The sequence below is a fragment of the Bactrocera neohumeralis genome, chromosome 4 (assembly GCF_024586455.1).
Source record: "Bactrocera neohumeralis isolate Rockhampton chromosome 4, APGP_CSIRO_Bneo_wtdbg2-racon-allhic-juicebox.fasta_v2, whole genome shotgun sequence".
Classification (NCBI taxonomy): domain Eukaryota; kingdom Metazoa; phylum Arthropoda; class Insecta; order Diptera; family Tephritidae; genus Bactrocera; species Bactrocera neohumeralis.
Genome location: NC_065921.1, coordinates 64,675,058 through 64,700,474, shown reverse-complemented (window position 1 = coordinate 64,700,474; position 25,417 = coordinate 64,675,058). Strand labels below are relative to the sequence as shown.

At 34.8% G+C, this 25,417-nt stretch overlaps 1 protein-coding gene across 4 annotated transcripts; it reads left to right on the top strand.

Moving 5' to 3' along the window:
* Positions 1 to 287: 287 nt before the first annotated feature.
* LOC126756233 (uncharacterized) lies at positions 288 to 25,323 on the top strand. 4 transcript variants are annotated; one of them, XM_050469159.1, is made up of 8 exons: positions 288 to 646; positions 9,073 to 10,492; positions 21,732 to 21,824; positions 22,250 to 22,556; positions 23,577 to 23,663; positions 23,728 to 23,832; positions 24,024 to 24,158; positions 24,239 to 25,323. In XM_050469159.1, the coding sequence occupies exons 2-8, from the start codon at positions 9,399 to 9,401 to the stop codon at positions 24,746 to 24,748; spliced, it is 2,331 nt and encodes a 776-aa protein (XP_050325116.1). In that variant the 5' UTR covers positions 288 to 646; positions 9,073 to 9,398; the 3' UTR covers positions 24,749 to 25,323. The 4 variants fall into 4 exon arrangements, with proteins under 4 accessions (XP_050325116.1, XP_050325114.1, XP_050325113.1 ...); XM_050469157.1 differs by having other exon boundaries at positions 9,070 to 10,492; XM_050469156.1 differs by lacking the exon at positions 288 to 646 and adding an exon at positions 6,448 to 6,605 and having other exon boundaries at positions 9,070 to 10,492.
* The last annotated feature ends 94 nt before the right edge of the window (positions 25,324 to 25,417 follow it).

Below are 25,417 nucleotides of genomic sequence, written 5' to 3'. Positions count from 1 at the left end.
ACTACACTAGCAACCGACAGACACTAACTAAATGCACACTAAGCGTTTTATTGCTTTCATTAATTGTCGCATTGACAACAACAAAATGTAAAAAATTAAACGTGTGCGAAATGGAAGATATAAACAAAGGGAATAAGTGAGTGAGAAATACGAGAATACAGGTGAAACGTTAGAATAACAATAAAAAGAAAAATTATATTGAATATAACAACAAAAAGGAAGGAAGGTGCTAACACAGGCGAAAGGGCAATGTGTGAGCAAAAACAAATTCCACACAAACTATAAGCAATAAGTAAAAAAAACAACAACAAATTTGGGTACTAAAAACACAGGCATAAAAACGCATATCAGCAATGACGCGCCGATAATGCGGCTGCCGCAAAAGATAAGAATCCAAATGTATGATATTTTGAGAGCGAACATTCATACCAAAATCATTTTCGAGACTTAAAATCGGCGTTTGCAAATTGTTTTCACAACAGTACGAATTCACAAGTGCAAGTTTGTAAACGTCGCAAGAATTACACGGCCGGGCGAATGAATGAACGAACACGCACAGACGGCCTGAGTAACGAAGTGAAAGAGTGAAGAAATTTTTTTTAAAAAGTGTCGCAAATGTGAGTGACATGCGTGGGAGAGTGTGAAGGTGAGAGCGCACAAAAGAGGAATATTTGAGAAAAAAATTGTCTAAACTCGGCGAATTTTCGAAAAATGAAGAAATCTAAATGAAAGTATTGAAATTGAGAAAAAGAGATTTAAACGCTTATTAAACATAATTTTTAAGTTAAGTTTTTTTGAAAAACTTATATGGCAAAGTTTTTGCAATAAAATTATTTAAAGAATAAAAGAAAAATAATAAATATATAGAAATATAATAAAATAAAAATAAATAATAAAAAAATTTCCTAAAACATTTTGTGCTTGTACAATTGTTTGTAATATATTTAAACATTTGTTGAAGGAGCAATGAAACTAAATATGTTAAATTAATGGACAAATAAGAAAAACCCATTAAATCTGGTTGCAGTGCTATAATACTCTTCACAAATACAAAAGATTCCTCACAAGAACCTGATCTTGATCGCTTTTATATGACAGCGACATCTATGCTATGGTCACTAGTATATCCGAACAATTTCTTTAGATATTGTAACGTTCCCTTATGTATTAATACCTGTACGTGCTAAATTTGGTGAAGATATCTCCTCAAATGAAAATACTTTCTATACAAGCACTTGACTCTGATCGTTATAAAACTATATATTATAGTTATCCGATGTGAATCAATCTTCGGAAATCGCTTTATTCTTTTTCAAAATATTCTCCATTAAAATAAATATACTTTTGCCACTCTGATTGAGGTATCTCCAAAGCATGCGTTCTGAACGTATCAACCGCCTCTTCAGGTGTCGAAAAACGTTGACCTCTTTTTTCGTATGGGAATAAAAATAAGTCATTCTGCGCCAAGTCCGTGCTTAGTGCGCGAACAACTTTTGTTAGATTCGACTTATCTTAAAACACTCATACAGACTGGTCTTTACTTTCGGTCACGATTTCATAGATGTGTTTCGAAGCACCGCTATCGTATTTTTTTAACACTTCTCTCGATCAATCGACACTAGCGATCGACAAATTGTGTGGGCTCCAACGGGAACAAATATTTTTGTTTTTATTTCAAGTTAATGTAAACAACACAAGTAGCGGCTGCTTGTCCAAAAGTGCTAATTTTTAATAACATTAACCGTGCGATTCTGTACTGTGATACTGTCTCAAGTCTCTAAATTTGAGATTTTGAGTTAGAGACAATTTTTGAGACTTGAGACGATTACATTTCATTATTCAGAGATGTTTTTAAACTTGAATGAAAATAAATATGTCGATAACAAATATTAAATTTTCTATAACATAGTCAAAAAACATAATTATCAATAAAAGTAAAAATATACATATGTTGACTTTGTTTCATAATATTTACGAAATTTATGTAAAATTGATTTATTTTTAACCTTTTCGTGTTTGAGTTGCTTACAAAATAGAAAATAACTACAATCGATTAATATCTGTGAGTATATTCAAAATGGCAGACAAGATTTCTTTTTGGTTTTGTGACCTGCTAATTACCAGGTCTCAAGTTTGAGTCAATATTTTGAAACTAACGATAGAGACTGTTTAGTGAATAGTAACTAGTCACCAATTGAGATTTTACCTCAAAATGTCTCAAATAGAGACTAGAGACTGGTTACAGAATCCCGCTATTAATATCAAGTTGACAGTTGCCAGATTACAACACTAGGGTTGCCATATCCGGGAATATGAAAAGCAATCTACTTTGTCACATGATTTCGTCGGTTCGAACAAATGAATGCAGCTTCTTATTTCATATCGATATTTTAAAAACTGAGGAACTAGTTCGCGTATATACAGAACAGAGAGACAGCTATATACAATAGTGGCACGATCTGAATAACCTGGGTAAAAATCTTGTGCTTGTGCTTGAAAATGGCTAAAGGACCAATAAAGACATTACTACTGAGTTGAAGCCTTCTGGCTTCAGAAAGAAACATTTTTGTACATATATCATAAACGATGACCCTCTTCTTTGTAATACCTACTAAAAAATCGAAACAAAATTGTGTATTTTAATTTAAAATCACTTGTCCTCAATGAAGTTTCGAAGTTATTACTGTAAATTACCGCTAAATTATAGTGAAATTGCCAGCAAACGTGACTGCCAGGCCTCGGTAGGTATTTTAATTTTGCTCTTTCCTGAATATTTTGAGGCGGAAGTTTAGGTTAAATTTAGTGAACGTCGCATCACGATTTCGAGTTGTGCAATAAATAAAAGAGTACGTCGAAAATTCGAAGGAACCTGCTGTTAAAACTCGGAATTACACCAGTTTATTTAATTTATACCATATGATTTCTCGTTTCGTTACTCCTTTCTATTACTATATGTGAGCTCTGATGGCATATTCTCTATCTATTCTACTCCTATATGAATTATGCCAGTATTTTCCAGTTTTATGACAGTTGTGTCTTCGTTTCGTCACACTGTAAGGTTTATTGGAGACCAAAAATTCTACAACGACATTCTATTAATATTTTTCTAGCAACCACAAAACAGCTCTACTGTTCAGAATTCACAACCCAACTCATCTTCTCATTAGCATTAACATGAACTTCATTTTGTCACCCTATCCATATTGACAGGTTTTAAAAGGCAGCGAAAGTGACACAATTTGCAATTTGGGTTCTAAAGCAGCTAAATTTATTGCTTTCTTTATTTGCTTTGAAATAATATTTTTTATTTATCGTTCAAATGCTGGAAATACAATACACCTTTTGCCAATTACCTTTTCATTATTCTAACGCCAGTCACGCAGCAGAGAACGTGTTTGTTGCGTTGTTGTTGTAGTTGGAACTTTGACTAATTATTTCTTAAGGTATGTACTATATACAGTGAGATAAATATATATGTGTGTTTAACAGTTCTGGGAACTCTCGTGTTGTGAAAAAGTTAGTATCGAATGGTAACGTGAAATTGTTTGCGTTTTTATACCCTGAACAGGATACATTGATCTGAAATTTTTCACACTTTCTTTTCTCTCAAAGAAGCTGCTCAGTGCTCAAACTGATCGGTCCAATCAAGTTTTTGTATGGAAAACTTTTTGAATTGACAAAATATATCTCCGAAATTCCGCATGAGTTATTATCCAAGATAACGGTAAAATCTCCGAACCAATGGTTCAGATCGGACCACTATAGCGTACAAACTGACCGATCGAAATCAACACAATCTTTATATAACCTTTTATGTTGAAAGAAAGTCACTTAAGAAGGGTATTTTAGCTTTGGTGCGGCTAACGTTTTATTGTAATTCTCCCATCAACATTTTATAAATAACTTTTCATATCAGGGCACGATGAAATTTCATTCAATATCAGTTGCTATCAGTACACTTGTCCGCTATAAAGTCCGTAATCGTGAATAGTTTAAAATATTATTGGCCTATAGGGGATTTTTTCAAAATCTTATCTGTGATTGTTTATTGGAATCGTTGTGAAATGCTTTTGGTATAATAATGGGTTGTCAAAAAAGTCTTGCGGTATTTTTATTGATTTTTTTTTATTGAAATTGAAATGAATTTTTGATGACTCATGCCCAGCTCTTGACCGATGCTACGGCTGCTACTATGCCGGTCTCTGTCGACCAATTCAGCGATTTTATTGCAATTTTCGACGACAGGCCTTCCGGAGCGTGGCGCATCTTCGACCACCTCTACACCAGAACGAAAACGTTGAAACCATCGTTGTGCGGTGGAAATGGAAACTGTATCGGGTCCATAAACTGCACAATTTTTTTTTTATTGGCGGCTTGAGATGCATTTTTGGCTTTATCGTAGTAGTACTGTAAAATATGCCGTATTTTCTCTTTATTTTGCTCCATGTTTGCGACGCTATAACTCACGAACGACTTAAAAGAAACGACAATCAATCAAACACGTGTTAGCGTGAAATGAGCTTTCCAAAAAGGTAAAGCATGAACCGATGTGACGAATAAAACTAGAACTACGCGCTTTCAGCGCCAACTAGCGAAAATACGGCAAGACTTTTTTGACAACCTAATACTTTTTCCTAGTTATTCCATCTAGTCCATTTCAAAGCGATTTTATATAATTTTTAAGACTAGAAACTTATTGACCAATTCAAAGGAAAAGAAAAAAAGCAAAAACTTAGTTCGGGCAGAACCGATTGTTAAGGACTAACTTTAATTGAATGAATATCGAAAAACTTGCTCAAATTTGGTACGAACTAAGTATAACTTACGAAATAATTGACTGATCACCCTATTTTCTATTCCGATCATATCATAATCGTATGTTTATTGCCCTCTTACATATTATTATACGATTCCATCATGTCCTTAGGTCTCTTAAATTTGAGAAGGATTCCTGCAAAATTTTAGTAATGTTAGGTTAGTTATAGTTTCCATAACAAGCTGGAAGATACTCAAGATTTTATAAATGCCAAGTAATTTATTAAGCAATATTCAAAAATGGTGGTCGAACATTACTGATCAAGTCTTATATCTTCGCACTCCGGCAACTAAGTCGAAGTCTTGCATAGATCAGAAGGTGCTAACACATTTCGATAAACCTAATCACGATCTTTTTATTTCATGTAAGAACCAGAGTTTTATTCGTTGATAGCTTAGTTACCCAAGAAAGCCAAATTATCATCAAAAGATCTTTGAAGACTACGAGATACAAAAATCAGTCGCCACAGATTTCATTTAAAATGCTTACTTTGATCCCAGCGTATCTATTATCTATGTTCCCTCTTGTTCGATAAGTCGAAATTCATGTTTGAACACATTTTAGATTTGTGGGAGCGTCTGCACACGGACCACTGCACCAGTAATAATAAAAATACTAAAACCGAAACATGGCGTCCCATTTCATTCATTTTGTAATCTTATCTGGACGCTACTGATAAAAACAGCTGACAGAACTTAGTATACGGAATGAATTGAAAAGTTAGTCAGTTAAGTTTATGTAGAGAGAAGCTAGAGATACGTTTTATATGTGGTTCTGCAAGGATTCTTTTTGGTCTGAATTCATAAAAGGGAAAGCGGGATTTAGTTTTCTTCGACTAAAACAAATAAAAGTTGAAGAAGTATGCTAAAATTATAGTTTTCTGCAAGTGTGTGTAATTCGTACTCATACTATTCGACAACACTGCGGCATAGTGAAGGTATTGTAAATTTTATCTGTCTCTCCATAGAAATGTGCAAATTGATAAGTGAAAAAAATGTAAATAGAGTTGAAAAATTAAACAGGAAAAACAACAAAACCATTACAATAACTTAAATACCACGTCAGGGTTCCGGCAACAAACAAAGAAAATCAGCAATAAAGCAGAGACAGCAAAGAAAACAACGCGTTAATAAAGTTGAAATCCGATAAAAATACTATGAGTGAATTTTATATAATATATAGAAAAAATTAATGCAAGCATGCGATTTCAAGTTAATTGTCAAAAAGTAAAAAAGGTGAAAAAAGAGCGCGAGCAGCTGACAGATCGCGAGTATTTTAAGGGTTAAAGCTTTTGAGAGAATGAGCGGTAAAGGAGCGCGAAAATTGGCGAATTGAAGAAAATATCATAACTGTGTTGGCCAATATATTGTATTCGGCATATATACATACAAACACGTGTAGATTCGTGTGAGCAAATCTATATTTCGGTTTCTTGCTTTTGAGCATTTCAAAAAATTCTCCGCGATATTACCAATTTACACAGCTGCTAATGACATATTTACTCGCTAGCGTCTAAAGACTGACTATATCAGTTTGAGTGGTAGTGTAGGCTGTGTGTTCTCATGCCTTCTTTCAGCCGTGTCTTGCTCCTTTGCTGGTTAGTTGAGATGTTTACTCGTGGTTTATTGGTTAGTTAGTTACTTAGTCGCTTGTCTGTTGGGCTAATGACGGGAGGAAATTAACTAAATTGCTTTAATTATCCGTTTAATTCTGTGTTTTGCGCTGTTGCGTCAAAAATATTCAGCGAAAGGTTTTTTTTGTGTGCGAAAAAAGATAATATAAAAATTGTGTTGGTGCTTTTTTGCTGTTATATTAATAATTAATTTATTTTATGGAGAATTTGATTACTGAATCAATAAACAGTTGCATATTGTAGTATTGTTGTGAGAATTTATAAAAAACGAAGATTTTTCCACAAAGTATTTGAACAAATAGTAAGTGAGAAAAAAAAATGAAATAAAAAGTGCATTTATAGAAATAAAAGTTCTAAATTCTTGGCAAAAAATAGAAATAAAAATACTAAACTCATAGAAAAAAATGTGATGAAGATCAATTAAAATAAAATTCTTGAAATAATTGCCAAAAAATGTGCAGAATATAAATTAAAATAAAATATTTTTAACAAACTTATGAACATTTAAAATATTTTAATTAAAAACTGTAGAAACTAATGAAACAAAATTAGTTAGCTGAACTGAAGTACTATATCATGAAAGCCTTTTCAGACAGCGCGTATTAAATGTGATTTCTTCTTTGTCAAATTCAATGACAGTCGTTGCCAAAGGTCTGAAAACGGCTGTCATTTTACTTTTACAGCAATTTATGCTTGCTCTGTATCAAATTGAAGTTTTTATACTCTCGCAACAAAGTTGCTAAGGAGAGTATTATAGTTTTGTTCACATAACGGTTGTTTGTAAGTCCTAAAACTAAAAGAGTCAGATATAGGGTTATATATACCAAAGTGATCAGGGTGACGAGTAGAGTTGAAATCCGGATGTCTGTCTGTCCGTCCGTCCGTCTGTCCGTCCGTGCAAGCTGTAACTTGAGTAAAACTTGAGATATCATGATGAAACTTGGTACACGTATTCCTTGGCTCCATAAGAAGGTTAAGTTCGAAGATGGGCAAAATCGGCCAAACCGAAAACCTATAAAGTGTCATAACTAAGCCATAAATAAAGATATTAAAGTGAAATTTGGCACAAAGGATCGCATTAGGGAGGGGCATATTTGGACGCAATTGCTTTGGAAAAGTGGGCGTGGCCCCGCCCCCTAATAAGTTTTTTGTACATATCTCGGAAATTACTATAGCTATGTCAACCAAACTCTACAGAGTCGTTTTCTTCAGGCATTCCTGAAGCACTTAAGAGTAAACGTTTGTTATATTTTTTCCTTAATATTTTATTTTATTTGAATTTATATGGATGGAAGTAAATTAAAAAGCTTTTGACATAATTTTGACACATAATTTATTTTTTTATTATTAGTAATAATAAGTTTATGTAATTTTTATTTGAATTTTTAAATTGAAAGTATTAATTATTAAAATATAAAAATATTATTTGAATATACAAAATGATCTAAGAAATAATGAAAAATTAAATAAAATAATAATCTTGTTTTTAGTTAAAGAAGATTTATTTTTAAATTACAATAAATAAACAAAAATAAAATTAATTGTCTGTTCAAGTCGTAAACAACAACGAAAATACAAGCAACAAGAAAAACGTTAACTTTGGTTGCACCGAAACTATAATACCCTCTACAAATAAAATATTTCTTACAAAAACTTGATTTTGATAGGTCGGTTTGTATGGCAGCTATATGACCTTGTGATCCGATCTGAACAATTTTTTTAGAGATTGCTCCATTGTCTTAGACAACTACCTGTGTCGAATTTAAAAAATATATAGTATATCGTTAAATGATAGAAAACTCTCTACACAATCATTTGATTCCGACCGTTCAGTTTGTATGGCAGCAATATGCTACAGTGCTCCGATATCATCGGTTCCGACAAACGAGCCGCCTCTTAGGGAGAAAGGAACGTGTGCAAAATTTCAGATCTCAACATCCAAGGCGTATATTTGTACATTTGGCCCTATTTTATAGGGGTCACCGATGTTTCTTTATGGTGTTATAAACTTCATGTCAAACTTAATACACCCTGTTCAGGGTATAAAAATAATAAAATAATATGTACTATAAAAAAACACGTTTACAAAAGTCTTAACCAAAACTTAGCTGACCGCCTTAAACTATACCTTGAAGTTTTTATTTAGAAAGAACATAAATAAATAAATTTGTTTTATGTGTTAATTGTGGGCATATTTTATAATTTAATTTTTTTTCTAAAATGTACTACTGTATTTTTTTCCTATATCGGAATTTCCAACGAACTGATAACAGTGCCAAAAATATGTGTTGAACAAATAAAAAAACTTATATAAAATTATATTATTTATGTACCTATAAAATATGTTTGTACATATGTCTGCATATAAATTATACAAAACCATATTGTGTGAAAAATTAATTACTCATCGGTGGCAACGATTACATTGGCCGTGACAAAAATATTAGCAAGGTCTGAAAGTGTGAAAATGTGGAAATTCTATTCGTGAAGTGTACGAAAGCCAAATGTGTGATAAGTTTGTGGAATTAACAAAATTGTTGTGGGCAACAACAGCAATAACCACAATGAAATACGTAAAACAAGTGTTTTTGACAAATCCGCAATAATTCTCTATTTTTAGCAGCAACGATAAACGAAGTGGGACATAAACAAAACGCAAATTCATGAAATAAAGATAAAGTAAAGTGCAATAGAGAAAAGTGAAAGAGAACATACAAGTACAACGAAAATTTGGTTAATAAGACTGTTGTTATTAACAAATTATTAATAAATATTAAAAGAGGCATAGAGAACAAAGAGAGTGAGCGGCAAAGCGATCAAAGTTCGCACGGTGTGAGCAAAGTGAGCACTCTAGTGATACTGAGTGTGGGTGGCACGTCCAAGTTAAGATAAGCGCGCGTGCTTAACGCTTAGCGACTACTCGCGCGAACGATAAGACCGCACAGTCAAATGGCTGATGAGTGCGCCAACGACAGTCCGCGTCCGTTTCGACGTGAGCGCAATCTGAGCAATCGCAATTTCGCCAAACGCCGTTCCAACCGACGTATTAGCGTCGAGAGCCACAGCTCGGTGGAGTCGTTTAATCTAAGTGCAGCTGAGAGTGTAAACAACGCTAGCTCAGTGAGCTCTGTGCATGAGCACAGTTCCAGCGCGAGCGGCAATGATAGTCACAATCACAGTACGTCGACTAGCAGCGGCAGTAGTGGTTCACATTCGTTTAGTGTCGCTAGTAGTCAACTCGATTATTCCTACTCGGTACAATCGGATACGGAAAGTGCATTTTTACGCGCCTCTACGCGCAGAATGGTGCCACCACCGTTGCCTATAACTGGGCCGCCGCTTGATAACGATGAGCCTACAGCTACAACAACGACAGCGACAACAACAAATGACGACGATGCGCAGCCACAAACGCCCGATCCCGCTTTGTTGGGTGTGCGACAGAAAGTTGATCGTTTCGAGACATTGACAGCCGAACAGCGTATTCTCTTCAAAACGGGACGTCATCAGCTGCGTCAACAACACCAACAATATAGTGCGCAAATAGGTGCAGTAAAAACAATTGGTGTGGGTGGCATTTCAGCCGCCGCTCCTGGTTTATGGCGTGTCTTTCCGCCTGCAACGCGTCGTTCCACTCCCGAAACGGATAGCTCGGTGGCCAGCCGACAGTCGGCACTCAGCTCATTTCACACCTCCATCGATGAAGAACGCTCCGTGGACGATGTGGATGAGATCTCCGATTATGCCGAAGATGCACACGCAGATGCTGTGCTTGAGGCGGATTATGCGGTGCCAGAGGAGGCGCATGAATTGCGCGAAGATGTGGTGCCATCGCCAGAGCCTGGCTATATGCCGCCCACGGAGGCTGAGCAATTGGTGACGGCGGGCGTAGTGGAGTTGAATCTAGATGATTTCGGTAAGGTGGAGAAGGTGCGTCGCGCTGTCAGCGATGATTACGCACGCACAATGCCGAAGGCTCGCTCGAAGAAGCTGTCCGCGGAAGTTGAGTGTGGGGAAAAATCGGCGTCGAAAGATTTTCCGAGGTGAGTGGCTTTTTCTTTTTGCAATTTCTCTTGTTACCAAATTAGAATAACTGCTCTTCATCGGGTTTAAAGTCCCTTTATACTCAGAGTAAATCCATAACACCCAACCAAAATCAGAGCAGCAGCTTGGCCAAAGATATGAAATGTTTTTAGTGTCACAATATCGCTTTCTTCGGAAATATTATAATCGGAAAGAGTCCGGTTCGCTTATCAATTAATTATCTTATAATTCTGACTAAGTACTGTTCGTTACAGACTTGTATTGTAAAGTTATTTGTCAGTATTTTCTGCTTTGCAAAAGGTTTCTTGTTTGGATCAAATTGAGACATTGCTTGTTTCGATAGACGTTTCAAATAGATTCCAGGTATATATTTTTAGTGGTAGGTACAATTTTTTTTAAATGGCGTTGTTCCTAATTCCTTGTTAGATGGTTCGTCAAAGGTTGATATAGTGAGTAGCGCTGTTTTGAGTATTCTCGGTTACTTTATGACAACTTATAAAGTTTCGAAGAAATGTTGCTCATGACGCACATAAGCTCTAACAGAAGCTTCCAAGAGATAAGTATCTACTGTTTCAATTGATAGTTTTTGCAGGAACTGGAAAAGTTATATTTACTAACATAACCTCAACTGACAGCTTGATGAAAGATATCTGATTGTTGTTGGGCGTCTAAACTAGTTCAAGTATAGTGATTGAAGCATTTTTTATTTTCAAAATCTACCCAATGTTTATAAATAGTCTAGACTTTCATTCACTAGTTTATAGCTAGATAAGCCCTACTGTTTGATATTTTCATACAAGTTTAAATATTTTTTCATTTCAGTTACAATATTGTCTTAGTTAAACTTAGATTCATGATTCATTGAAGAATTTCTCTCTCAGTTACATTTGAAAGGTGCTAACGCATGTGAACTTACTTTTATAATATTCTTTAACCAAAAACAGACAATTCGTTTACAACTATGTATGTAAATGCATATGTGAGTATATCTATTTCTACACTCAAAGTGTGTTTTCCTTTTAAGTGCTACTCTAAACTTTGGCCAGTGGCCGCGCTTAATCGTTTTTTGTCGAAAACATGACGAATTGCTTCTGTTTTTAAGGTGTTTGCTGTGACACAAGTGGTTTTGGTTTTGGCGGTCATCGCGTTACAGCTATAAATACTGAAATGCTGAAACAATAAAAACAACAAAACATTTGCTGCGCTCACTTTGTTGTTTACATTTGAGCTCTAAAGCAATAAAACATATTACCACACTTTCTAATCACAAGTTATTGGTATTAACAAATATTTATGTACATACATATACATATATGTATGTAAGTGCTTGTGCTTATAAGCACTAACAACGAATTTGTTGTAATGCCTTATTAGTCATAAACTTATTTCTATGCTCGAAATTTACTTTCGGCAGCTTAACCTGTCTTTAGTTGCTTCTGTGCGGCTTGTAACAGTCAAATTTACATAACATTCTAATTTTAGCAGTGAAATGTTATTGCACATATGTACACTCTTTTCGTATACGCTGTTTGCTGTTAACGATTTTAAATGTGCTGTGCAGCAACAGAGGCATAACATAAAATCGATTTATGCAAATGCTGTATTGATGCTGGGAATATTTTATTTTATTTAGTTTTATTTTATATAAGGGAGTATTTGGACTCAAAGAAAGTTAAATTTGTATCACTAGAGATAGCAGTTAAATTTGTTTGGTTATTCCTCCTCTTGAATATGTCTTATTTATTTTATAGAAGTGCATACAAATGTTTTCATTCACATTTTTTTGTTTTCTTAGTGCTGTATGCGATTTACAGGCCAAAAACCGGTTAGACAAGTTCTGGTCTCTCATTACTTTGCTAGCTTTTAATTTGTTTTGATTTATATTGCTCGAGAATTTTTGCTTGTAGTTTTGTTTGCTCTGTGAGTTGATATGGTTTTTAACTCTTTTTTAGTCTTGAAAAAAAAATGTTTTAAGTAGGTAGAAAATAAAAAAAAATATAAAAATATAATCAAAAGTATTTTTCTATACATTTTATTGTCTGCAAGTGTTCGCTATAAAACATATCTGTTTTAAACTAAAGCTGCCAGCTCTATTGTCTTCTGCCAAGCTGACAACTAATGCAGCTAATCTGCGGTGCATGGTAACTAACTGCCTATTATATCTGTTTTATTCAATTCACAGCTGGTTGCTCAGATTCTAGTGCCAATCATCTTTTCTTAGGTCTTTAGGACTTTTTTTTAGGTCTTTTCGTTAAAAGTTGATACAAACCATTTTCTTCAAATTGTGTGCGTACAAAGTTCAGCATGTTGAATTGCAAATTTTCAATTGTGTGTTTTGTTCATGAGAAATACATTTAACGTGCATTAATAATCATATCTCATGTCCACGTGGGCGTATACGTAACCCACAAGCGACGTTGACACATTGTTTACACAGCGCTTAAGGCCCTGCCTAATTAGCGCTACAAGCAAGTGCAAATAAAAAGTTTTTGTTCTTATTATTATTCGATTTGAGTACTATGCATGCAGTGAATACAGTTGAAAATTTAAACATAATAAAAAAGTTTTTGACAATTGCACTCTCCAAACCGAAATCTTAAAATTCCCATTATTTTTTGAACACAGCTCTCATATTCAAAACGTCTAACCCGCTATAAATAACCTTAACCCATATATTATAGCACATACATATGATAAGTCATTTTGCTTTTGAGAGAAACAGTCATCAAAGCACTTCATACTGCAAGTTATATATCAGTCTAACTGTACATCATTTGTTATTTTTCATTTATCAAGTTTGCTCGTCACGTTTTTGTTGGAGTGTGGTGCATGAATTACAACACTAAGTACTCAAAAGATAAATTTTATAAAACAAATTTGACGATAAAACAAAAGATATCAAATTATCTAGAAAAAGTCCCGAAGAATATTAAAGTTCTATATTAAATGCTGTCTTATGTGTGAAGAGTTTTATTGGCTAATGTTATGTAAGTAGTGGTCTAAAGCACTTCAGACTGATCAAATTATGACTCAGTGTTTGTTGTAGGATAGCCATTTTCTTTATCTGCTCTCTTTTAAAAAAAGTTGATATGTGAAATCTACAAACTGCATAATTATCTGGTCAATTTTAATACGACAGGGGGTGCATATAGCATTAAAGTGGTATAACATTTCTATGCTATATATTGTATATATATTATATATAGGGTGAACCATTTCAAGGTTGCCTATGAAAAAACACAGAAATTTCAAATTTAATGGAGAACGTTTATTATCATTCGAAAGAACTTTGTTTGCCATTTCTTTTTTGAAGATTATCTTTTTCAAATGTTGGCCATGGTCACGACTTAAATGATCCACCCGTTGAGTCCAATTTTTAATGGCTCGTTCGTGCATTTCGGCTTGCGAATGACACGCGTGATGTTTGTTGTCCAAGGCCTGAATCGAAACAGGATTGTCCACATAGACTTTAGACTTTACAAAACGTGAAATTATCTGTTCACCACAGTATTCTCTAAATAAGTGGGAAGTGGCGCCTACTTGTTGAAACCAAATGTCACCGAGATCATGAGCTTGGTGATGATGATGGTGTTGCAAATAGTACGCTCAGTAGGTCGATTATGTTGACCATAAGTTGAGCGAAGCGTGCGAAACACATTCTTTACAGAAAGTGAATTTTCGTATTAAGGTTGAACGAATTGTAAAATTTTTTAGGCGTAAATTTTTTCATGATGGATACCAAATAACACTATACGAAAATACCATAACAGTTTGACACGACTCACGCGTGATCTGTTAGAAAAGTACCTCTATTTTTGATTCGTCATCGTTCGTCCTCTTTTGATGTGATATCATCGATCTATACCACTCTCTCTTGGCAGTAACGGCGTCACCAGCTTTATTTCCAAAGAAGTACGGAGTAATGATTCTACCAGATCAAAAACCACACCAAACTGTCAATTTGTATGAATATTATGGCTGTTTATGAATAATTTGTGGATTTTCTTCGCACCAGAATCGATAGTTTTGTTCTTTGTCTTAGGTCTTAGGGTACGCGGATGACATCGTCATAATGGCGAGAGGCAGATTTGAAAATACTCTCTGTGACATTGTCCAAAGGGGCTTAAACCTGGCGAAAGGATGGTGCAACACGGTAGGGCTAAACATCAACCCAGCAAAAACTACCGTAATCCCATTCACTAAGCGGAGATCTCTTCCGGGCCTAAGGTCCCTAACAATAGGAGGCACAGAGGTGGAAATGTCGAAGCAGGTTAAATTCCTTGGCCTCACTTTAGACTCATCACTACGGTGGAGTAGGCATTTGGACTTAACGCTGTCCAAAGCAACTGGAGCACTTATGGTATGCAGACGCCTGGCCGGCAGATCATGGGGATGCAAGCCAAGAATCATTAGGTGGCTGTATACCATGACAGTAAGGCCTATTGTCACCTATGGAGCGGTTGCTTGGGCCACCAAAGCAGCTCAGTCTTCGGTGATCCGGAGACTGTCAAAGCTGCAAAGACTTGCCTGTGTCTGTGCTTCGGGTGCAATGCGCACATGCCTCACTGTGGCACTGGAGATCATATTGGAGCTCACACCGCTGCATCAGGTGATAAAATAAGCAGCAAACCACACCATGCTGCTAATGTCAGCAGAAGGCTGCGGAAGAGGAAAGATAATGTCCTCCAGACAGATGGGCGTACTGGCGGAAAACACACCGCTAGTCCTCCTCCCAAAGGACGGCACAACGAGGAAAATAAACCTCAAAAAGAATTTCAAAGTTACTCTAGGCAGCAAGACGGAGTGGAGCGATTCCACGCTGGAAAGACTGCTGGAAGACAGTACCATTCAGTGGTACACCAATGGCTCAAATACACCGGCGGGTATTGGGGCAGGCATTGCCGGACCGCGTACTAAGCTCTTCATACCAATGGGATGCTTCCCAAGTATCTTCCAGGCTGAAGTTTTTGCCATATGTCGGTGCGCTGAAGTCAACCTATCGCAACCGCAACTATCGCAACCAGCGTATAGCTCCTCTCAGTGGTAGCCAAGCGGCACTAAAGGCGATCTCATCATATGAGACCAAATCACTTTTAGTCGAGGAATACATAGAAAGGCTAAACCGCCTGTCCTTGTGCAACCGGGTGCACCTAATTTAGGTGCCAGGGCACAAAGGAATAGAAGGAAACGAGAAGGCCGGCGAACTGGCCCGCGCTGCGGCAGCGTCCAAGGTGACGGGACCAGAACCATACATAGCGGTAGGATCCCACACTTTTAAAGAGCTGCTCCGCACGGAGGAAAGGGTGGAGAGAGAACGGCATTGGCAACAGGCATCAATCATGCGCCACGCCAAGCTGCTCCTAGGAGGGTACAATCTCTCCAGGTCCAAGGAACTTATTCACCTCCCCCGTGACAAATTCCGTCTCCTCGTCGCGATCTACACAGGGCACTGCAGGCTCAGGAAACACTTGTCCAACAAGGGCATAGTCTCCAGTGATAACTGCCGGTTCTGCGACCTGGAACAGGAAACACCAGCACACCTAATCCTGGATTGCACAGCAGTCTGTGGAAAATGGCTTAAGGCTCTGGATTCCATTTATATCAGCAGGGATCACATCACCTCAGTAGCACCCGGCAAACTCCTGGAACTATTCAGGCTGCTGGGACTCTGGGAACACGTGTGATATAGGAGAGGGCACAATAGACCCTAGGTCGCGGTGCATTACCTCATAACACTATCCATCTATCTATCTATCTTGTCTTTTCGGAACTTTAACATTAACTTAAAGAAAATGTACGCAACAAGCGATTCTTAGAAATTATATCATCCTTATAAGGAAACCCCGTATCAGTTTATATAACTTCTACCAGTTGTTTGTTTGATTGGGTAAAGATATTGTTTGTCCTCTGCAAAGTTTGGGGAATTGAATACAACTTACGAAAGCATCAACAAGTGATCCGAACGCATCAATTAAAATGGTAAAATCGCTCATTACTTTATATCGTTTACATTATATCAGTCTATTTGTTATATAACTGCCTTATGGTTATTACATTAGCAGGTTTTTGAGGGGTTTTAGTATATTTAGAATGCTGTCTTTTCATAAAATATAACTCTACGCTTTCTCTTTCTGTTTACGCCAGTCTACTTGATTTATACCAGTTTGTTCGATTCGTCTTTCGGCAAGCAATGGTAGCTAAAATGAGCAAATAAACTTAAATTATTTTTGTTTAGTACATATGTATTTAAAACAAAAAAAGCAAAAACAATATAATTGGATAATGTTTATTTACTTGAAATTAGTTCTGTATACATATATTCTAAAGTGTACATATATATGGTACAGGTAGGTGTGAATATGTTTACCCGGCCTTGCGGCGGCGGTAAATCACTTGTCGGCAGCCTTTTATGGCACGACACAAACATTTAGCGCTTTTGGCCATAAAATGATAAATGAATTCCAATTCGTGGAACTGATAAGCGTGTGTTAACCATTGATAAATTAATGCAAATATCCAGATATCTATGCAAATATGATGGTGCGTGGATAGGCCATATTTAAGGAGGGTTCCAACGATGCACCTGAAAAAGTTACTATGATAAAATAAGATGTTAGGTGCAAAGTATTAAAATGCATACTTATATGTATTTGTTATATTGACGTTTAAATATATTTTTTGTTTTTATAAAGTCATTATAGATTCGAATTTTTTAACACACAACTTACCCAAAACCCAAAAAGAAAAAAAATTGGAAAAATTCACGTCTAAGGAAAATCTGCTGAGCCGAAGTCCTTTTGTCAGTTACTTGAATTTTAGACGATTTTTTAATTTATGATTCCATAAAGTCGAAAGGTTCCACATATTTTCTTCCTCTCTTGCTAATATCATCTACCGGTCTCTTTATAAGCTTTCCTTTCATAAAGCATATATCAACCACACGCATCGAGTACAGAGATCGCTTCGCTAGAGTGAAATGATTTATAAACTTTAAATTCCGCAAGATTTCTAAAAGAGAAATTTGCTGTGATGTATTTTCTAGGCGAGATCAAAGTTGATTAATTTAACATAACATAAGAAAATCACTAATATACATATCAATAAATATCTCTAAGTAGTCATAAAGAGCTTGTCTTAAATCCAGTTAGTTGTTGAAATAAAAATTCAGTAGTGAAAATCCAACTCTTTCCGGCTCCCCAGTTTCTATTTGAATATTAGCCTGTAAACCATCGCGATCGCGAAACTGGTGGCTCACTTAGAGATACTTCAATTTTGGATTGTGCTCTAGGCTTAAAAGTCAAAACACCCACATGAATGAATCGAAAAATTACTTAAATCTCCCATATGGTATCCATAACTTCCTTTGATATTGCGGGGAGAGAATAATTGGAATACCATTACGGTACTGTTGAGAATATTTATGTTACATAAGGAAGTCGATAAACGTATCCCCCTCTCAACCCTCAAGTGTCGATTGTATTTCCGAATGACTTCGTAACGTTAATCTAACATAAATGCTTTTACGATAACTAAATTTTCATCACTCACACGTAAGCCACATGCTCTTTTATTGTAGATGTAAGTATGTGCGAGATATAATTTTTTATACGTTGGTGAAACTATGTTAATACTGCTAGCTAGTCCTGTTAGGGGTTTTATTCGTACTAATAATAATTTTGACCTATATTATTTTGTATCTTTGTATCGGCAATATCAATTTTGTTCTATATATAGATTCGTTTGTATACGAATATAACCTCTATTGGAAAATAACTAGAGCTAACAAGGTAAAATGACACAATTAAAAGAAAGCTATGACGATTAAAAGCTTTTTATTGCTTATTTTATCGAGTTGACTGAAACTCAATACCAGAATGACTCAATTTAATGCTACCCACAGTACCTATATATGCTTGTATATACATGCCACATGCATATATTGCAAATATTTTGCATTGACACAGCTGATCTAAGCCGTTCGACAAGCATGTTTACAAAAGTAATATAATTTGCCATTATTACATACACATACAAACATACAATCGTCGTATAAACAGTTGTTACATTACAACCAGTTCGCGAGCACCCATATTAGCGCTCATTAATGCTGTCTGTCTGATCAGTTGGGAGCGCAAAAAAATGGCATGAATTTGTAACGGGTTATCGCACAAGCGCGAGCCGTAAAATTGCTCTTGGCAATGGGTGTGAAAAATGTTGAAAAACAATAGAAGTGATTTCGGATTGTAGGAGCGAAGGTGGGTGTAAGGGGAAAAAGGGGAAAAGATGCAGAATAAAATTATAATTAAAAATATTTTTGTATAAATGTGTAAAAAGTTTTAAATACTTCCGGCTTGCTTATATATTAGCTGTCTTCGATTTTCCAAGCTTTACAGAGTGGCGAATCGAACGAACAACTGGTATAAGTGAAGTAGACTGGTATAATATAATTGAGTTAGAGAATCAAGCGGATAAATAATAATACAATTTTTATTTATCAAAAATGAATAGCTCACAAGAAAAATGTTTGAAAAGAAAGCAAGATTTTACATTTATAAGTATCGTTTTAAAATGGTTATTCATAATGGTAACGACAGTTATTTGAGCATTTGGATGAAGAAAATAGTGCTAACAAAAATTGAAAAATATAGAAAAGTGTTATAGGCTCAAAATTGTATTTATTAAGACTATCCTCTGTTGATTTTGAGACTGTAGTTCTTATTCAATGAACATTTTAAAGACTTAGTTGTATATAAGAACTTTGTCAATGCTTCTTTAAGTTCCAGCCGTTCGGACAGGCATTACTCTGTATTAAACTACGAAAGGAAAATATGTTTAAAATCACTTTCAATAAACGAACAGTAAGCAACGAATGCAACCGACTTAAGACCTGCTTTGATGTAAAAAAAATTCGGAGTGTAGAGAACAGACTCGATGAAGCCTAATTCAGTGCGGATAAATAGCTTCCTTAGACTCAATTATTATAAAGCTCTGTTTATATGCACTATCATGAGACTTAGTTTCTATACTCTGATGTTGAGATACTCAAAGTACTATGTTAGATTACGTACCTGTTAACATCTAAAGGTCTCATAGGGTATACTAGGTGTCAAGAGATGGTTTAAGGGAGGTTAAATATATAATATTATATTTTGAAATAAGCTTAGCTATCTTATATATTAATTATATTTTAAGTTTATATAAAATGTGTAAAAATTTTAATTAAAAGTACTTTGTATCATTTTTGAATTTATTATTAATCACCGACTCTTGGTCACTTTATAAGATATTTTCTTTCTATCCTATCTATTCTAAACGACGTTAGCTATTGCAATTCTCTGTATGACACGTGAGAGTTTTCTATCTTCTGATATCATTATGCTTATCCTGCTGGTCTTACCAATATAAATTGTATGAACTTCCTCATATAGGTAACTGAGTTTTAAGACGGCAGGAGAGGTATATATTCAGTACCTCAAACAAAAAAAAATGGGTCATAGCATTATTTTCTTGCTTAAATATCTTTCCGGTAGTTATTGGTGAAATATTTTCCTTTCTCCACACTTCCGAAGTCATTATTAAAGTCCTCTCAGCCTTCTTAATATCTAGCTTTTTCTTAGAGTGGTTACTCTCCTAGTTTGGGTAGATTTCAGTTGATATGGTTTGATATAATGATTCATTAAATATCTTTTTGCAGCCTTTCATGAGGAAGCTTCTTTTTGAAAACTTTGATTAAAGTTGAAGACTGGAAGGTAGCCCTGTGTATCCGATACTCATTCCTTTTGCCCCTCGCTACTTATTGAATACTGAATATTTTAAGGCAAATAAAAGATTCTCATGTTCTTATAATTATACAAGTGATTGCATTTTAAACTGATAAAAGTCAAAAGCAAATATTTAATTGCGCGTAAAAGTGTATATGTGCCGTATATAGCACACAGTATGTATAGTACATAAATATATAGATATACCTCAGACTATACTATAATTACGAATACTTTTATCGCCTTATATTACAAGCTCATTTCTAGTTGAATAAATAACTTGTCCGAGAGCCACGTTTAAGAAAATATATAATATATATATATATATATATATATATATATATATGTATATATATATGTATATATATGTACTTGTGTACTTTAGTAATAGAATATTGGTGTGGTCATTAGCTGTCTTGGTTATCAGTGACGCCAACGGCTTTGTTATGAGGAGCGGCTGACTCACAGCTTCGAAATATTTATACAATAAAATGTACATATTTAAACATATATGTATGTAATTAGCGAAATGATAGCGAAAAAATATGAAGGCAGCAAAACGCGAGAAATTTGTAGATTTGATAGCGAGTGTTGAAATAAATAGCCTTGCGTGCATGAGTTTAAAGCTTCTACATTTCTTTTGTAATTGATAATATGGAATTTCCCTCGAACGATATACATATATTCGCGCACATATTTTTTCGGAGAACTAATTATTTTTACGAAATTATAGAAAAAGCAAAAAAAAAAAATTTACCTTCGGCTGCACTGATAACACAAAACCCCTCAGAGGTGCATTTATTATAGCGAAAACGGGTACAAGAGACATTTGGCTTGATTTTGAAAAGTTTTGAACAAGTTGCTCGGAGATCATACTGCTGCCTTTGCAAATAAAAGTGTATTACATATCTATTTATATATAAATATACTGATTCAGGATATTAAAATATGTATATACACACCTGTATGTATCTAGAATCATTGACCTCCATCTCTTAGGAGAGATAAATGAACGGTATGTTTGTTGAAAAACGTCTTGTCAGATCTCATTACCTTTCCTTCTAGTAAATTTAGTTTTTGACTATTTTTTATGACTTCAGTAGTTCAAAGGAAATTCCTGGAAGAAAGTATCTCTTAAACATCTTTGACATTACTATCTCATCAAGATACCTTAGGTTGTTTAATGCTGTTGAGGGTTTAGTCTTTCGCTGAGAATAAATACAACAGCAAAAGTTACAATAACTCATTCTGTTGTCAATTGCTCAATTTCGTGAATTACAAAATTTATTTAATTCTTGTCTAGGAGGCATAAGTGCGATATCTATTCAATCAATCAATCAATCAAAAAATGTTACTCATACGCCACGGCAGACTGCCACGTTTTACAGACTGACTATCAAAAGAACACACTCTTTATATAATTTTCGTTGTCTTTTTTTTGAAGTTACTATTAATATTTTTATATTTTTATTTCCAGAAATTATCGTTCAGTGCCTCGTCCCAAGACTGAAATTATTGGTACCAAGAATCATGCGGTTGTTAACAAAAGTAAATCGCTCTATCAGCCAAAGTAAGTACAAAAATAAATAAAAATTGAAACCAATGAATGAACTAATATATCAAAGTGCCAATATTTAATGACGTGCGTACGAAGCTGTACAAATTCCTCCAGATTTCTAATGATAAGCGCAAACAAGACATGCGCGCCACGGCGTATGAGTCACCCAAAGAGTGTTATTTGACAGTAATTTGTTAAGCAAAAACAATTTTTTTGTTAGGAAAAAAATAAAAACATACTACAATAAAAGCAAAAAAGTAGGTGGCATAAAAATACAAAGAGTTTGAACAAGTCTTTTTACATATATAGTATTTCTAATAATTTTATATAATAAACAAAGCTAGCCGATATGACGAGCCGGTGCTAATTTTTTACTTTTACACTTTACGCTTTGTTATTTGCATTATTCAAAACATTTTTCTGTACTTTCTTCACAGTGACGAGCTCGATGATGAAGCTGAGGCTGAGCTGCGCGATAAGAGCTCTCAACATATAAAACCCATACTCGAGGAGCTGATAAAAACTGAGGAAACATATGTGGAGAACTTACGTATCGGTTTGGAGAATTATGGCAATATATTTGCGCGCAAAGATTTACCGCTCGGTTTGCGTGGCAAGAAATATGTCTTGCTTGGTAATATTGCACAGATCTATGAATTTCATGCGGAGGAATTTTTGCCAATGTTACATGCATATAGAAGGGATCTTAAGCGGTTATTCGATGAATTTCAACATTATATTGATGTAAGTGTAGAGAAGGTTAGAGAGATATGTATATACTTAAAGAATGTTGACTAAAACCAATTTATTAATTGTATTTGAACGAATATCGTAAAAATAGCCATATTCTATACTTCCACTGATTAATACATGAATTGGCAGCTTCCAAAAGCTAAATATTCGTTCTTTAGCTTTTTCTTAAATCTAATAATTTTCCAATGTAATCGTTGTAGGATTGTGTTCTTTTCGACCTGAACGAAATATTAACGTCAAGCTAATTAGGAAGCAGTGCTAGAAGTAGTTAGTAGGTTTGAAGTTCTCTTGCAACTGGCCCTGGGTGAATCGCAAGAGATCTTGTCAACTCCTTGCCCAGAGAATGGTTACACCACGAGCTGAACTATCTGATCTCTCTATAGTATATTTGTTTTGGCCTTAAGAAGCTTGTTTGATATATGAAGATTTCAGAATTTCAAGCATCATAAAAGACTTTACAAGTGTGATCTAACGGTAAATATTAGGCCACAAACACTAACTTGACCTAACTCAAAAAAAAAAATTAAAACTGCAGTGAAAAAGTTTGCGTGTTTGAAGGTTCCTTTCCTAAAAAAAACACTATTTTAATCTAATGTTTATAGAAAATCTGTCTTCGATCCTTCGTTAAGATCTTAAAACAAACCGAAGATAGCATAGCATTAGCTATCTAGAGTTTCTATGGACGAAAACTTTCCATGAAATTGGTGTGTCAATACTGTATTAAAAATTTTCGACAACAGCTGTGGAAATCAAAGTTCATAAAAGAGGTTAGGTTTTGAAGATCAGAGATCAGGATCGTATGACAGTCATCATTTTAATACGTTAAATTTGAACAATTTTACCAAAAATGAAAATCAAAAAATAAACTGTTGTGAATGCGCAAAGTTCGTAATTTGTAATAAAACTCTATTGTGAATCATTTATGCTCAAGTAGTCTAACACAAAAAAATTTTATATCTTTTACATATATTTTTTTTTTTTATTAAAATACCTTTTTTATATATTTTTTAGCAAAACTCCTTCTACTGCTACGTCATATTCACAATGAACAAGCAACGTTCGCTCAAATTATGTGATACATATAAAAATTATTTTAAGGTATGGAATGTATATATTTTTAATAAAAATACGAGTTAATACATATATTGAATTATTTTTGTAGCGCATACAAAACGAATTGGATGATAAGTTGGGTATAAATAGTTTCCTGGTACAGCCCATACAACGGATGGCGCGATATCCGCTGCTACTGCAACAATTTATCACGGTAAGATGGTGAAAAGAAAAAAAATTATATTTTTGATAATAGGAATTTCAGAGCGATAATGGGCAATGTAGAAAAAAGCTGTTATGAAACTAATACAAATAGATTTTAAAGCTCATAAAATTGTATATAATTTTTTAACCTCAGCTTATGCCTTACTCTCATATTTATTGTTCTTACTTTTATACTCACAGACTCTCTTCAAGCATCGCGACTTCGAGATTAAGCCTTTGCTTGAGTCATGCTGCCGTCTGGAGAAGAAAATGCGCACTTTGTTGACCACAACCAACGAGTCCGAAGTGATCAACGACATTGTCGAGTGCAATGAGGTGAGATTAGGAACGCATATTTACTACTTCAAGCATAACAAAAATATTTCTTACTTACTCTACCTCCCTTCCACAATTAGTTCAACGTTTTTCATCAGGGCAAATTCCGTAAAGTAAGCGACTTTTCGATTATAGACCACACGCTACGACGCACTTATCGCGGCAAGGTCTTCATATTCGACAAATGCATCATCTATACCGAAATTAAGGGCAAACACTTGATCTTCCATGGCCGTTATCCGTGCGAGCATATCGGTATTGTGGCGAAAACGAAGCACTTCACTTTATTCTACGAGCGCCGTAAGCAGCAAGAGTGCGATTTTCAAGCTGAACCGCCAGTGATCGAAGCGTGGCTGGAGCTGATACGCGAAATGATCAGCTCGTTTGTGTTGGAGGAGCGTCAAAAGCTACAGGATCGTTATGCGCGCGAAGGCGAACAGCAGTACCGCAAGCCGGTGAGTTTGACGCTGTTTCGCGATTCGAATCGTTTTAGTTCGGACAGTGGCATAGGCAATATATGGGTGCTGCCGAAACCGGAGGCCGAGTCGGAAGCGTCGAGCAATCGCACGACATGGTATGCGGTGAATTGAACGAAAGAATTGGTTCCAAATGTATAGAATTTGAAAAAATTACACGGATATTGTGCGCCTATGGCTAAGGAAATGTAGCCGGTGCAATATTCGGCTAAACAGTGCCAGTCAGATATAGAAGTATATCTACACGAAGCAAATTTTTTAATTATTCACGAATGGATAATGTGCCCTTACTTTTTAGTACTAGAGCTTTTGTCGCTATAGAGTGGCCATATTTTGTTAATTTAAATATCTAAGCAATAAGAATGTGTTGCGCACTCCAATTTATTGTAAAAGAAATATATCAAAATAGTTTAGAAATTGAAAAATTGTAACAAATTATTCTTTATGTCTTATGTAACTCGCATACAGATATATATACGTAACATTATAAGTTGTAGTGTATATAATTAAGCATATCGGTTGTATATCAATATAAATTAAAAAAAAAAAACTAGTTGGTTTTAGTCTAAAAACGCAAAATTTCACTGAAAAATGCCAAAAATATTTAAGCTTTTTTAAACTTCCTTAAAGCTTTATTTAAACTTAGTGTTTAACGTTTACCTTATAATATATTAAATACTTAAACTTAGTCTCGTAAATCATTATATATTTTCATAATGAAAAAATTAATGTTAATTAATTAAATAAAATTATTTATATGTGCATTCAAATTAAAAATATAAA